This window comes from Cyprinodon tularosa, unplaced genomic scaffold (genome assembly GCF_016077235.1).
Source record: "Cyprinodon tularosa strain WSP-4 unplaced genomic scaffold, ASM1607723v1 ctg476, whole genome shotgun sequence".
Taxonomy (NCBI): Eukaryota; Metazoa; Chordata; class Actinopteri; order Cyprinodontiformes; family Cyprinodontidae; genus Cyprinodon; species Cyprinodon tularosa.
Genome location: NW_024039203.1, coordinates 198,958 through 213,982, shown reverse-complemented (window position 1 = coordinate 213,982; position 15,025 = coordinate 198,958). Strand labels below are relative to the sequence as shown.

The following is a 15,025-nucleotide window of genomic DNA, read 5'->3' as shown; positions in this document are numbered from 1 at the left end:
GGGAATTAACTGAGACGAGACGATGCATTGCTGAATGTTTGAAGTTTTAAGACAGCTGTATGAATTCTGTTTTGTAAATAAATGTTCCCCCCTCCAGGTGACAGAATGATGTCAATCTTCAGCCTTCTTTCTGTCATAAGAGAATTCTACCAATGAGCTTCCACACTTTAAGAGCACAATGTTAAAAACCAAAACATATCTGTTTAATTGTTTGCTGTGTTCTATAAGAAGAAAATGTATGAATTGGTTTGGGAATATTAAGCAACTAAACCTGACCTGGTAAAAGTAAGATTAAGTTTCTGTGTTTGCACAGGAGGATATTATTTAAATTACAGATATACTGAAACCGATAATCCGTTGTACCTGCAGAGTAGAAGCTGCTGAGCCACTAGTCTCTGACAGTCCTGTCCCTCTCGGTAGGCTGGACACGATGTACCTGGAGCCCTTTGGCACAGGCTGTCTAACCACCAGCTTTCCTTTCCTGGTCTCTGCCAGAAACAGACTGTACCAGTAGGCATCATTGGATACCAGAGTGGAGTCTGCAATGGTGGAGTTCCTCTCACTGATCACACTGTTCCTGCTGGGAGGAGCAGCTTTGCTGGGCTTTGGTTTCTGACACTTCAGCACAATGGTGACCAGTATGGTGATAAGCAGGAGAAATGAAACAGAGCCCAGACCGATGACCAGATACAGGTTTATATCTGAAAAGATGTCATATTCCAGAGGCATCTCAGTCATGTCAGAGTAGGCCTTAACATCAGTCTCCACTGTCAGCAGCTTGATGGTGACTGTAGCAGAGAGAGCAGGCTCCCCGTTGTCCTTGGCAACAACAACCAGTCTGTGATGGCGGGAGTCTTTGTAACTGAACATCCTCATGGTCCGGATCTCTCCATTGTATTGATCCAGACTGAACAAGGAAGCATCAGTCACCTGGAGAAACTGGTAGGTAATCCGAGAGTTGTGCACAGAGTCTGTGTCTAAGGCGATCACTTTAGCCACCAGAGAGCCTTTATCAGTGGATCTGGGGATCTTCTCTTCTACTACTGAGCCATGAGCCCGCCAAGGAGAAACTATAGTTGGAGCATTGTCATTTTGGTCCACAATAATGATGTGAACAGTCACGTTACTGCTGAGAGGAGGAGAACCAGAGTCTCTGGCCTCGATGTGGAAAAGAAACTCTTTTTCAATCTCATAATCAAAAGTTTTCAGAGCATAAAGATTCCCATTCTCTGGATTGATGGAGAACAGCATGGACATGGAGGTGTTGGCGATCTCCTTCTCTATGATAAAATAAACTAGATACTGGTTTTCATGAAGATCAGGATCAAATGCAGTTAGCGAGCTGAGCAAGGCCCCAGGTGCATTATTCTCCATGACACGTATAGTATAAAATGACTGGGGAAACTGTGGAACATTGTCATTAACATCCAGCAGCTCCAAAGTCATAGTTTCATTGTCAAATAAAGGAGGAGAGCCTCTGTCTTTGACAGTAAAAGTGATGTCATATTCTGGGACCTTCTCTCGGTCTAATGGCTCTGATAACACTAACTCATAATAGTTATCAGAGGACTTCCTCAGTTTGAAAGGCATATTCTCTGGAATATGAAGATCAACCACTCCATTATCACCAGAGTCTTTATCACTGACACTAACAACAGCTATCACTGTGTCTGTGTCCACATTTTCTTTAACTGGACTCTGAAATGATTTAATAGAAATTTCAGGGTGGTTGTCATTCATATCAGTCACCTGGATGGTCACTCTGCTCTGTCCAGATAAGGAGTTAGGCCCCTTGTCACTGGCTATGACCTCCATCTCATAAAGTTGATCATCTTCATAATTTATCATTTCTTTTACTCTGATTTCACCATTTTCTGGATTCAGGTTAAACATCATCTGTGTTCTCTCTGATGTGTATAAGCTGTATGAATAAACAATATCAGAATTGGAGCCTTCATCTAAATCTGTAGCATTCAGCTTGATTACCAAGCTGCCAATGGGAGAATTCTCCATCACATCTACAACGTACTTGTCTTTGTCAAATGAAGGGGCGTTGTCGTTCACATCTAGCACGCGAACAATGATGCTGGCTGTACCCGTGCGGGTGGGAACTCCACCGTCCACAGCAGTCAGAATCAGATTATGAACAGCCTGCTGTTCTCTGTCCAGAGCCTTTTTCAGAACCAAGTCTGCAAATTTCGTCCCGTCCCTGCCGGTCTGAATTTCAATAGCAAAATGATCACTTGCGCTCAGGTGGTAATTCTGCACAGAATTCGTTCCGACATCCGGGTCTGCAGCGTTATTCAGAGAAAATCTCTCTCCCACAGGGCTGGACTCCGATATGTCCAAATGCATTGTTCCTCTTCTAAAATGAGGAGCGTTATCATTTATGTCCAATATTTCTACCTCAATGTTAAACATGCGCACCGGGTTCTCAATTGTCGCGTCTAATTTAAGCATACAGTGTGAAGAGGTTTTCGATGGGCACAGAAGCTCTCTGTTAATTCTTTCCAAAATAAAAAGCTCACCGGTGTCTGTGTTGATGTCGATATATTTTTTGTTTGCTACATCAACGCGCATTCTCCTCGTCTTCAGAGTTTTCACTTCTAGTCCCAGGTCAGACGCCAAATTCGCAACGATGGATCCCTCCTCCATTTCCTCGGGTACAGAATAATGAGTGACTGACATTACGTTATTAAACGTGGCAAAAACACTAAGAGTCAGCAACACATACCCCGTCCTGCAAAAAAGGCTGACAGGTTGTGCCATCCTGAACATTCCACTATTGAGAAAACCCTGTTTTTCCCCAGGTTAAAGCAATAATGCAGCTTGAGCGGTTAAAAGGCGTTTCTCCCCCTTTAATGACGTGCTGAATGTGCCCAACATCCCATCCTCAAATAACCTATCGCGATACCAATCACCTCATTATAAAATGCGTTTTTGTTTGTTTATTATTGTTTGAGTAATCAAAGGCTGGGATAATTCTTGCGTTGTTTATTAGAAAATTGATATCCATCTATTTACTTGTAACTTAAAAAATGTAATAAGGTAGGTTAAACATTTATTTAACATTTTTACTTTAATAAAATATATCATTCTTTTTAATAAACAAATATTGTAGTTAAATCTGTGTTAAGAAAGATACAAATGAGCCCTACTTACAGATGCTGTAAGTGTTAAACAGAAGTATCAACTGCAAAAGTTATGGAATGGCTCATCACTTAAACAGCTAAAAACTTCAGCATCATGTAACCTAACAGCAAAAGTGAAAAATGTTATATGTTTTTATTGAAAAATTATTAATTTAAAAACATATCTGGACATGGATGGTGGTTTGTTTAACTTTTTTTTAGTTTGTCAGAATCAGAATCAAGTTTATTGCCAAGTAGGTTTGCACTTACAAGGAATGCAGACAAAAAACAAAACAAAACAAGATAGCAAAATAACATAGAATATATATAAATATATATATATATATATATATATATATACACAGAAGCTATATACAAACAGTAGACTGTGCATTAATAACGCAGAAATCCTGAATGGGGGAGAGAAACATTGTTCAGTGTCACGGGCGGGTCTTGGCCTTGTTGATAAGGCCGATAGCTGTAATACATCTGGCAATACAGCTTATTCATGTTGTCCCACACCTTATTGATGCGCTATAAAGGGCATAAAATTAGATTTGCCTGATTTTGCTATGGGAGTATTGCCTCTCTGTAAATTTTATGTTTTTTTCATATAAAGTTGTGAAAATTTTGATAAATTTAGCAACTACACTTGTAAACATATTATAAATGTATAACTTTTGCAGGGATTTTCTCCACTGTTTATAAAGTTCACTTTGAGAGAAACTTTCAATGTCATCAGTCTTTTTATGTTGAAAAAGATAAGCTTGACTATGTTGTCAGAATAAAAACAGCATTTTGTTTTCAGATGAAAAGCTGATGTGTTTATGATGGAAATAGTGCCAAATTAATTTCACATACTTCAACAGAAATTATGTTTAGAAATTTGTAGTAAAATCTGTGACATTTTTTTCAGGGTCTTTTTTTAACATTTGTTTCGATTTTTCCATTCCTAATGAAACACATTGTGTTATCATTTGCACTCTAATTTGAAACAGAAAAGTCCTCACACTAATCTGGGGCTCTTAATCACTATGCTGAAACTTTCTTTCAGTGCAGTTGAAATCTTTACTTTATCATGCTTTGCCACTTATTGCCATGTAAAGCCTAGAAGGAAGTTTTCTTTAGCATCATAAAATACAGTATTTTAACCTGTCTTCATTAACATGGTGCCTAGATGTGGGTAGTAGTTTTATTTGATAAAATAGTAAAAGGCCTGTTCTTGTGTGATGTGTTATAAGTATAATAATACTAAACAGCATCACACCACATTCACTCATTCACAAACCTACACATCAACATCTTGAATGAGTTACATTTTGGCAATGGTGGACAAGTACTCAAAAGTAGTACTTGGGTAAAAGTACTGATACTCAGAGTCAAATTTTACTCAACTACAAGTAAAAGTTACTCAGTCAAACATTTACTCAAGTTAAATGCAAGTATTCACTTTTGGAAAAAAAAAAGTATTTAAATATACAAATACAATTTTCTAATATTAGTACATTTCTATGTAATTGTAGTAGCAGTTTTATTGTCTTATATCATATCTGAATCAGAAATCAGAATCAGAATATATCCTACAACATGGCCCTATACTTACTTAGCAACAAAACAGTACATCTTGAAGTTCAAGTATGAGTCTTAGCAATAAATAAAGTCTCTAATGCTGTAGAATATAAATATCTTGCTGGCTTGCCAAATATGGAAGCAGTTGTACTGCATTATGTAGTCCTGTTTCTGACCTTATGCCCACTTAGCAACACAGAGATTGCAACATGTAAACATGGAGTCTACAAGCTGGGAGTCACGTACGAATCTTGGCAAAAACAGGGTTCTTACTGGCTCACTCGCACGCAATCAGGTCACAGGCCAAGAACTTCCAGGAAGTTCTTCAGAGCGTCCAGTCGTGCACGTGCATCCACACAGTGCGATGTGGAGCCTATAAAAGGCCGCCCACAATGGATTGAAGGCGGGGGAATTAACTGAGACGAGACGATGCATTGCTGAATGTATGAAGTTTTAAGACAGCTGTATGAATTCGGTTTTGTAAATAAATGTTCCCCCCTTTGGGTGACAGAATGATGTCAATCGTCAGCCTTCTTTCTGTCATAAGAGAATTCCACCAATGAGCTTCCACATAATTTTCAGAACAATTAAAAAAAAACTTGTTTCTTTCAGAAACCACCTGAGTTATTGATGTGTAGAACCACCTGCTACAAATTCTACACCACCTGTTCAGAACTTCAGTATAAAAATGCCACAAAAAATAAGGACAGCTATGTTGAATACTATTTCTCATTTAAAAACAAAGCAAAAAAAAAAGAAAAAAAAACAGCAGTGTCTTGAATCTCCTGAAACTTTTACTGTAGAATAGAGGTGTAACTGTAACTCTGCTCTGAGAACTCATCCTACTAAGTAACTCAGCCACTTGGAAACAACTAACACCTTAAAATACAAATGTAAATGTATAAACTACAGGACAAATCCCTACCTCCTAAGCCAATCCTAAGCCACTCACTGTATTACTGTATTTCAACCTGGCCCTATTTACTAATTAAAGTTTACTTGAGTAACTTTTTGGAAAAAAAGAAAACTTTTAGGATAGTTCAACCCCTCTCTACTTTTGCTTTTAAAGTATCACTATGTTTTTAATTGAGTATAATTTCTGGCTCCTCTTCCAGCCAAGGATAACTACACTAATGGAGAACCCTTTTTAACCAAAACTGCCCCAGACACAGCCATGTACAGTTAATCTTAGGTGAGACTCTTACTGCTACATAAGCTTTGTAATTACAATGTTATGCTTATATAATCTCTGAACCAATATATACTTAAGTGATCTTAAGTGTTTCTTCTGCCTGGACTTCTTGTTTTTTAATCATGTTATTCATGTGTATCCACCACGTTGTTATTGTCTTTAAATACCAGAATTTTTACAGAACTTTATAATTTTGTCTATCTGATAAGATATATCTAAATATTGAGTCAAATGTTATCAATTACCCGGTATTTAAAGTGGCGTTTTAACAAATTAATTTTGATCATAGCTGAGTAATTTCTTAGATTACTAATTTTTACATTTAGTTGAGCAAAAATTTGTTGCAGCAATGCTACTTTTACCTGGGTGCAATTGTTGCATACTCAACCCATCCCTGCTGCTACTTGCAGCAAAATATGTGACCTGCTTTTGAGTAAATAAAAGTTTAGAAATTCTGATATGTCAGAACAGAGATCCATCCTTCTACTTTTTATTGCAATCATCATTATAGTTTTTTCTCGTTTTGTTGATGTTCAATCTTAAGGGGTTAAAGTATCTATGTATCACCATGCAGAGAAAACAAAAGCATCTGATTGATATTACTTGAACAACTCACTGAAGCACTGAATGTAAATCTAAGTCAATGAAAAAACTGCCATTTTTAATGCAATCTAATGTATGGCATTAAGATGTAGATGACATTATAATATCTAATCTAAGAATCATGATTAAATAAATGATTATTTAAAAGACCACTTTTAAGCAACCAATCCAATAAACAAATCAAACTATTACCCACATTGTCTTAAAATTAATCAATTATTTTGATCAGAATTTTAGGACAACTTCTGTAAATACATGCAAAAAAAAAATGTTTTCTCTGTCACCTCAACTTTAATTTGTTCAGACTAGAGCCTGATTTTAAAAGATTCCAAAGAAGTAATCACAATTGTAATAAATATATAATAAAGTGCAATGGTGGACAAAGTACTCAACAGTAGTACTTGAGTGAAAGTATAGATACTTATAGACAAATCTTCCTCAACTACAGGTAAAACTTATTCGGTCAAACATCTACTCAATTTAAAGTATTCAAGTAGTCACTTTTATAAATAAAGTATTTAAAAGTACAAATTACCTTATCTAATACCAGTAGACTACATTTCTCTGTAATTTTAAAAGTAATTTAAAAGATCCTTGTAACCTTTAGGAACCACCTGATGTATTGATGCGTAGAATCATCTGCTACAAATTCTACACCACCTGTAAAGAACTTCCGCATATAAAATACCACAAAAATAAGGACAGCCATTATGATTACTATTTCCTATTTAAAAACAAAACCAAAAGAAAACATAAGTGTCTCTATTCCCCTCACACTTTCACTGTGGAATATAGGTGCAAGGCTGAATCTATTACCACAAAGAAACCTCAACTCTGCTTTTAGACCTCATCCTACTGAGCAACTCGGTCACATGGCAACAACTCATGCCTTAAAACGTATAAACTACAAATAATATCTGCCCTGGGCCTCGCACATTTGTGGAACATCATGCAAATCTAAAAAAAAAAATGGTGTTCAAATCCAGTCCTAAAGGCTGCTGTCTTGCAGGTTCAAATTGCACTTCAAAGTAATGAGTAACTAGCAGCTTCCTAGAAATGCAGTGGAATAGAAAGCACAGTATTTGATTTTGCAAGGTAGTGGAGTAAAAGTCATAGGTTCCCCCCAGCTGTTAGCTGTGGCCAAAATGCATTTTGGCCACAGCTAATCTCAGGCAAACTGGCAGGTCTGCCATACAATCAATGCCACTGGGCCCTCTAACCACCAGCAACAGGCAGGGCAGGTAGAGTGTCTTGCCCAAAGACACAATGACTGAGACAGACAGAACTGGAGGTTGAACTGACAACTATTACGGGACATATCTCTACCTCCTACGCCACTCTTAATGTTTATCTACCTGGCCCTATTTACTAATTTATGATTAATTAATTTTTTGGAGAAAAAAAAAGAAAGAAAACTAAACACATTTAGGAATAACCACTCTGTACTTTTGCTTTTAAAGTATCACTACACCCTTAATTGAGAATAATTTCTGCCTACTCTTCTAACCAAGCTTAACTTCACTAATAGAGAACAAACACTTTTTAACCAAAACTGCCCCAGACACAGCCACGTACAGTTAATCCTCGGTGAGACTCTTACTGCTACATAAGCTTTGTAATTACAATGTTATGCTTATATAATCTCTTAAGCCAATATATATGTAAGTGTTCTTAGGAAAAAGGTTTCTTTTGCCTGGACTTGTTTTGTAATGATGTTATTAATTAATAATACAGCCATTATACGTTTTACAAAAGAAATCAATCCGAATACTACATAAAGTGGGATACTGGGAACACACAAACCAGTTATTTATCAAATCAAATATACTGAAATTCTGGGACCTGGTAATATTTAGAACTTCTCAATTCATGTTTAAGGTTCAAAATCAAAAACTTCCACACAATATACAAGAAATGTTTGGTGACAGAGAAGGGGGTTATGATCTAAGAGGTGAAGGATACTTTAAAAAACAACACTTTAAAACAACCAGAAAGAGTTTTTGTTTATCTGTGTGTGGAGTAAATGTCTGGAATGGATTGAATGACGAGTTTAAAAAAATTCAAAATGCAAACCAATTTAATTAACTGATTAAAACCGAGCTCATTTCAAAATACACTATATGACTGTTTAATAGTCTATAATGTAATTGATGACATAAATAGAACTTAAAATAATTGTACATGGCTAAACATCATGTGGAATGGAAACAAGTGTTTTTTTGTTTTTTTGATGTTTTGACATTTAATTGAGGATAAATTGACAAGTAGGAAAGGGGCAGGACATTATAAGATGTATCTTCTACCTGCTCCTTTTCGAACAGAAAATATAAAATTTACATGTCACATGGGCAAAATAATTTGTTTTATATTTTCATTCTTAAGTTTGTTTCATTCAAATTTTTTTTTTCTTTCTTGATTGTTTTTACTGTCTGTTCGAAATAAATAAAATAAATAAATAAAATAAATAAAATAATATTCACTGCCTTGTTATACAGTATTCAAGTAAATGTATGTTGCTACTTTCTACCACTGGTAGTGTAATAAAAATAATAAAGCTAGTGAAAATGATCACATATTAGCATCTCAAAGGTAAAAAAGCAAAAGTAAACTGCTTTAAACACTGTTTACTTCTAGCTACATTATTTGTGACACACACACCTTTTTTCCAACCAGTACTTTTCTATTTCTGTTATTTCTGACAGTCCAAATATGTTCACAAGCTCAAAGACTTTCTCTCCATTATTTTGTCATTCCAACTATGTGTGTCCTTATTGTGACAATGACTCCACATATTTTTGCATGACATTTGAACATGACATTTAAACGTGCAATATTTGGTTGGATGAACTCAGTTCTGTTTGAGGGTTGAGAAATAGCTTTGTGGGGGTAAGTATTTAAACTTGGATACCCTCCTGTTATCAATTTGTGTGTCAGTATATGTTCTGAATATTCATGAAGTAGTGGAGACTCAGGCGGTGTGGGCAGGGGGATTTGTATTCTATTTTGTGTTTACAAATATGCATTTCAGGCTGACCAAGAAAGCTAAATATATCAATAACATCATAAATTACAGTAGGTAGCTTTCAATTGTAGTTAAAGTGCAAATGAGGATGTTAAATTGTGTCACAGTTACACCAGTAGTTATGAGTAACCCTTTAAAATCTATAACATGGCTGCCCATGCCTTTTCAGCTTTTTAGCTTCTTATAAATGATAAAGTAGCCATAAATGGTAAATGGCCTGTACTTGTATAGCTCTTTTTCAAGAAGAGTTGACCAAAGCACATTACACTACATTCAGTCATTCACCCATTCACAAACACACTGATGGTGGTGAGCTACATTGTAGCCATAGCTGCCCTGGGACTTACTAATAGAAGCAAGGCTGCCATACACTGATGCCACCATGGCCCCAGACCACCATGAGAAGACAATGCCAGTGAAGTGTCTTGCCCAAGGACATAACGACACAGAAAGCCGGAGCTGGGGATATAACCATCAACCCTTCGATTTCAGGGCAAACTCCTACATCCGACATCACAGCCAGAAAACTACCTTCCTCTTAATTGTTTCTCTCTCTACAGCAGGTTATAAAAAGAGACTACAATTTGGTGGCCGTGGCACAACATGAACAGCAAAAAACTCCTGACAAGATCAGACATAGAAGACTGAACTAAACCTAAGCTTATTGTGAAAGATAATGACATAAACAAGAAATAAAATATAATAGAAACAAAACATTTTGTCCTTTCATATGAAAATTCAGTAGAAAAAAAAAACGTCCTGAACTCCAAACAGGGAATCAAACCCTGGTGCATTGCATGACAGGCTCCTAGACTATATTAGCTAAATCCAGTGTAACGCTTATCTTACTGTGTTTTTAAAAAACAATCTGCTACTTTTACATTACTGCATGATATACTATATGAATCCATATTCAATCACTTGTTTTTTTCCAGTACCTACTCTTATACTGTGTTTTCATTGGATCAGCCAGGAGTGCAGCTGTCTTAAACACACTTCTAGATGATAATTATATTTTGAACAGTGGGATCTACCAAAACTGCTTGTGATCAACCAGGCAACTGTAATCCTCATAATGGGAATGCCAGATGTACAACAAGAAATACCTCACTTTGCTCATCAAAGGTGCAAAACCTCTAAAGATGTAAAAACTGAGTCTCTCCCAGTTAGAATGCAGAGAGTTAGAGTCAGCGTGAAAGCTAAATACCACATGCATGCAATGTGTAAATAAACATATTGACAGTTCGCATCAGTTTCAAAGAAAACACAGACCCAACAACAAAACTGAAACTTGACTTTCATCTGTGGTAAATGCACTAAAATGTTCTGTCTGCTGTTTAACTTATTTTAGACATGCAGTTTGATTTTGACCTGGTTAAAACATCAGCTTTGCATGCATCAAAAGTATTTTTATAAATAAAAGCTTTTTTAAACACCAGGGTCTTAATATTTAGGTTATAGAAGAAAAAACAAAACATGATCAGTACATTTTAGTGAATGTTGTATTGTTTGAATATCAGGGATAGTGATAAATTAAGAGGATTTTTAAAAAGATATTAAGTTCATAAAATTAAACAGAATATAGAGTTGGGGATAAAACTATGGTCTACTTGAATGGACAATTCAGTATTTATCTGTTTTAATTATATTTGATTTGAAGTAATATTTATTAATTAAGAACATATTTTAAATGTAAAACCAAACCTAAATAGAAAATACATACTTTAAACGGTTAACATTGCTTTATGTCTAATCCGTGTATTTTTATTTTAAGCATCTGATTTTTTGTTATTTTCTTCTGTTTTGCTTAAAGGGATAGTTCGGTATTTTTGACATGAATCTGTATGGCATCCTCATCACCAGCGGCATGCAATCACACTGACTTACCCCTGGCAGCGTCCTGTGAGCAGAGTTATCGTCCACTTTTGGTCAAGCCGAAAGTAGTCCTGCAGGTTTTTAGGTACAGCGAAATAAAACTTTTCTCTTCCCAAAACATTATGTGTTCAAAAGAGCGATATTTTTGCATCCCAAAAACATTGTAGTTGAAAAAGTCACACGTCGTTATCAATTGGTCCTATTTTCTCTCTGTTCGTATCAGTGCGCGCCGTCATTCAGACAGCGAGCCCAACAACAGCCATGTCTCCTTCCGCGGCGGAGGGAGACATGGCTGTTGTTGGGCTCGCTGTCTGAATGACGGCGCGCACTGATACGAACAGAGAGAAAATAGGACCAATTGATAACGACGTGTGACTTTTTCAACTACAATGTTTTTGGGATGCGAAAATATCGCTCTTTTGAACACATAATGTTTTGGGAAGAGAAAAGTTTTATTTCGCTGTACCTTAAAACCTGCAGGACTACTTTCGGCTTGACCAAAAGTGGACGATAACTCTGCTCACAGGACGCTGCCAGGGGTAAGTCAGTGTGATTGCATGCCGCTGGTGATGAGGATGCCATACAGATTCATGTCAAAAATACCGAACTATCCCTTTAAGAGTTTGATGTTGTTTGACAGTGTCATCATAAAATTTCCTACTTTTATTTTTGAAATTCTAAGAAAAATTGGAGAGCAGACCATTGATGTGAGAGCTTCATAATACCATCCTAATTGATCTACAAAATCCTTAAAACGATTACTCTTCGCATTTAATATATTACTGTATAAAAAACTGTAACAAGGAACTTTTTTCCTCATATGCAATTTAATTATTTAAAATACAAGGGTCTTCCATTAGGTTATAATTGGCTGTATGCATCATCTATCAAAGAGTATGAAAATGTAAGCTTTACTAAAATGGACAGTATTTTAATCTATTTCTAGATATTGTCATACCTGCAGAGTAGAAGCTGCTGAGCCACTAGTCTCTGACAGTCCTGTCCCTCTCGGTAGGCTGGACACGATGTACCTGGAACCCTTTGGCACAGGCTGTCTAACCACCAGCTTTCCTTTCCTGGTCTCTGCCAGAAACAGACTGTACCAGTAGGCATCATTGGATACCAGAGTGGAGTCTGCAATGGTGGAGTTCCTCTCACTGATCACACTGTTCCTGCTGGGAGGAGCAGCTTTGCTGGGCTTGGGTTTCTGACACTTCAGCACGATGGTGACCAGTATGGTGATGAGCAGGAGAAATGAAACCGAGCCCAGACCGATGACCAGATACAGGTTTATATCTGAAAAGATGTCATATTCCAGAGGCATCTCAGTCATGTCAGAGTAGGCCTTAACATCAGTCTCCACTGTCAGCAGCTTGATGGTGACTGTAGCAGAGAGAGCAGGCTCCCCGTTGTCCTTGGCAATAACAACCAGTCTGTGATGGCGGGAGTCTTTGTAACTGAACATCCTCATGGTCCGGATCTCTCCGTTGTATTGATCCAGACTGAACAAGGAAGCATCAGTCACCTGGAGAAACTGGTAGGTAATCCGAGAGTTGTGCACAGAGTCTGTGTCTAAGGCGATCACTTTAGCCACCAGAGAGCCTTTATCAGTGGATCTGGGGATCTTCTCCTCTACTACTGAGCCATGAGCCCGCCAAGGAGAAACTATAGTTGGAGCGTTGTCATTTTGGTCCACAATAATGATGTGAACAGTCACGTTACTGCTGAGAGGAGGAGAACCAGAGTCTCTGGCCTCGATGTGGAAAAGAAACTCTTTTTCAATTTCATAATCAAAAGTTTTCAGAGCATAAAGATTCCCATTCTCTGGATTGATGGAGAACAGCATGGACATAGAGGTGTTGGCGATCTCCTTCTCTATGATAAAATAAACTAGATACTGGTTTTCATGGAGGTCAGGATCAAATGCAGTGAGCGAGCTGAGCAAGGCCCCAGGTGCATTATTCTCCATGACACGTATAGTATAAAATGACTGGGGAAACTGTGGAACATTGTCATTAACATCCAGCAGCTCCAAAGTCATAGTTTCATTGTCAAATAAAGGAGGAGAGCCTCTGTCTTTGACAGTGAAAGTGATGTCATATTCTGGGACCTTCTCTCGGTCTAATGGCTCTGACAAAACTAACTCATAATACTGTAGTTATCAGAGGACTTCCTCAGTTTGAAAGGCATATTCTCTGGAATATGAAGATCAACCACTCCATTATCACCAGAGTCTTTATCACTGACACTAACAACAGCTATCACTGTGTCTGTGTCCACATTTTCTTTAATTGGACTCTGAAATGATTTAATAGAAATTTCAGGGTGGTTGTCATTCATATCAGTCACCTGAATGGTCACTCTGCTCTGTCCAGATAAGGAGTTAGGCCCCTTGTCACTGGCTATGACCTCCATCTCATAAAGTTGATCATCTTCATAATTTATCATTTCCTTTACTCTGATTTCACCATTTTCTGGATTCAGGTTAAACATCATCTGTGTTCTTTCTGATGTATATAAGCTGTATGAATAAACAATATCAGAATTGGAGCCTTCATCTAAATCTGTAGCATTCAGCTTGATTACCAAGCTGCCAATGGGAGAATTCTCCATCACATCTACAACGTACTTGTCTTTGTCAAATGAAGGGGCGTTGTCGTTCACATCTAGCACGCGAACAATGATGCTGGCTGTACCCGTGCGGGTGGGAACTCCACCGTCCACAGCAGTCAGAATCAGATTATGAACAGCCTGCTGTTCTCTGTCCAGAGCTTTTTTCAGAACCAAGTCTGCAAATTTCGTCCCGTCCCTGCCGGTCTGAATTTCAATAGCAAAATGATCACTTGCGCTCAGGTGGTAATTCTGCACAGAATTCGTCCCGACATCCGGGTCTGCAGCGTTATTCAGGGAAAATCTCTCTCCCACAGGGCTGGACTCTGATATGTCCAAATGCATTGTTCCTCGTCTAAAATGAGGAGCGTTATCATTTATGTCCAATATTTCTACCTCAATGTTAAACATGCGCACCGGGTTCTCAATTGTAGCGTCTAATCTAATGAAGCAGGAGGTGGCTGTCTTGAGAGGACAAAGAAATTCCCTGTTTATTTTTTCCAAGATAAAAAGCTCCCCAGTATCTCTGTTAATCTCGAGGTACTTCTTGTTGCCCACAACATCCACGCGCATTTTTCTTTTACTCAGACTCCGTACATCTAATCCTAAATCAGTCGCTAAATTTGCAACAACGGATCCTTCATCCATTTCCTCCGGTACGGAATAATGAGTTACAGTGGTTGCGATGTCAATAATAGAAGAAAGACAGAGGAATAGTCCAACTGCAACATACCTCTTCATGGCAAATTTAACACGTTGATGAGCCATTGAATTAATCCTTTTCCAAAACCTTTAAATGAGATGTTAGGCGACGTAAATGAGCGCAATCTCGCTTCACAACCGGACAGCAGAACAACGACTCCTTTCCATTGTAGAAATCTGACAGGAACTAATGTTCCACCTTCCAATAAGCTAAGATAAAAATGGTGACCTCACTAGGGAGCTATGTTCGTGGAGAACAGCGATATTACCGGTTTATTCTGCAATATGATTTCCTGTAGTTGAGATAGAAAGAAAAAAAAT

General features: G+C 37.5%; 1 protein-coding gene across 1 annotated transcript in view; it reads right to left on the bottom strand.

Annotated features, from left to right (window-relative positions):
* The window catches only part of LOC119794332 (protocadherin Fat 4-like), a 32,139-nt gene that overhangs the window by 5,133 nt on the left and 11,981 nt on the right, over positions 1-15,025 (bottom strand). The window contains 3 exon segments of the mRNA XM_038301854.1: positions 364-2,811; positions 12,351-13,549; positions 13,552-14,737. Of these exon segments, the coding sequence (XP_038157782.1) occupies positions 364-2,811; positions 12,351-13,549; positions 13,552-14,737 (4,833 nt within the window).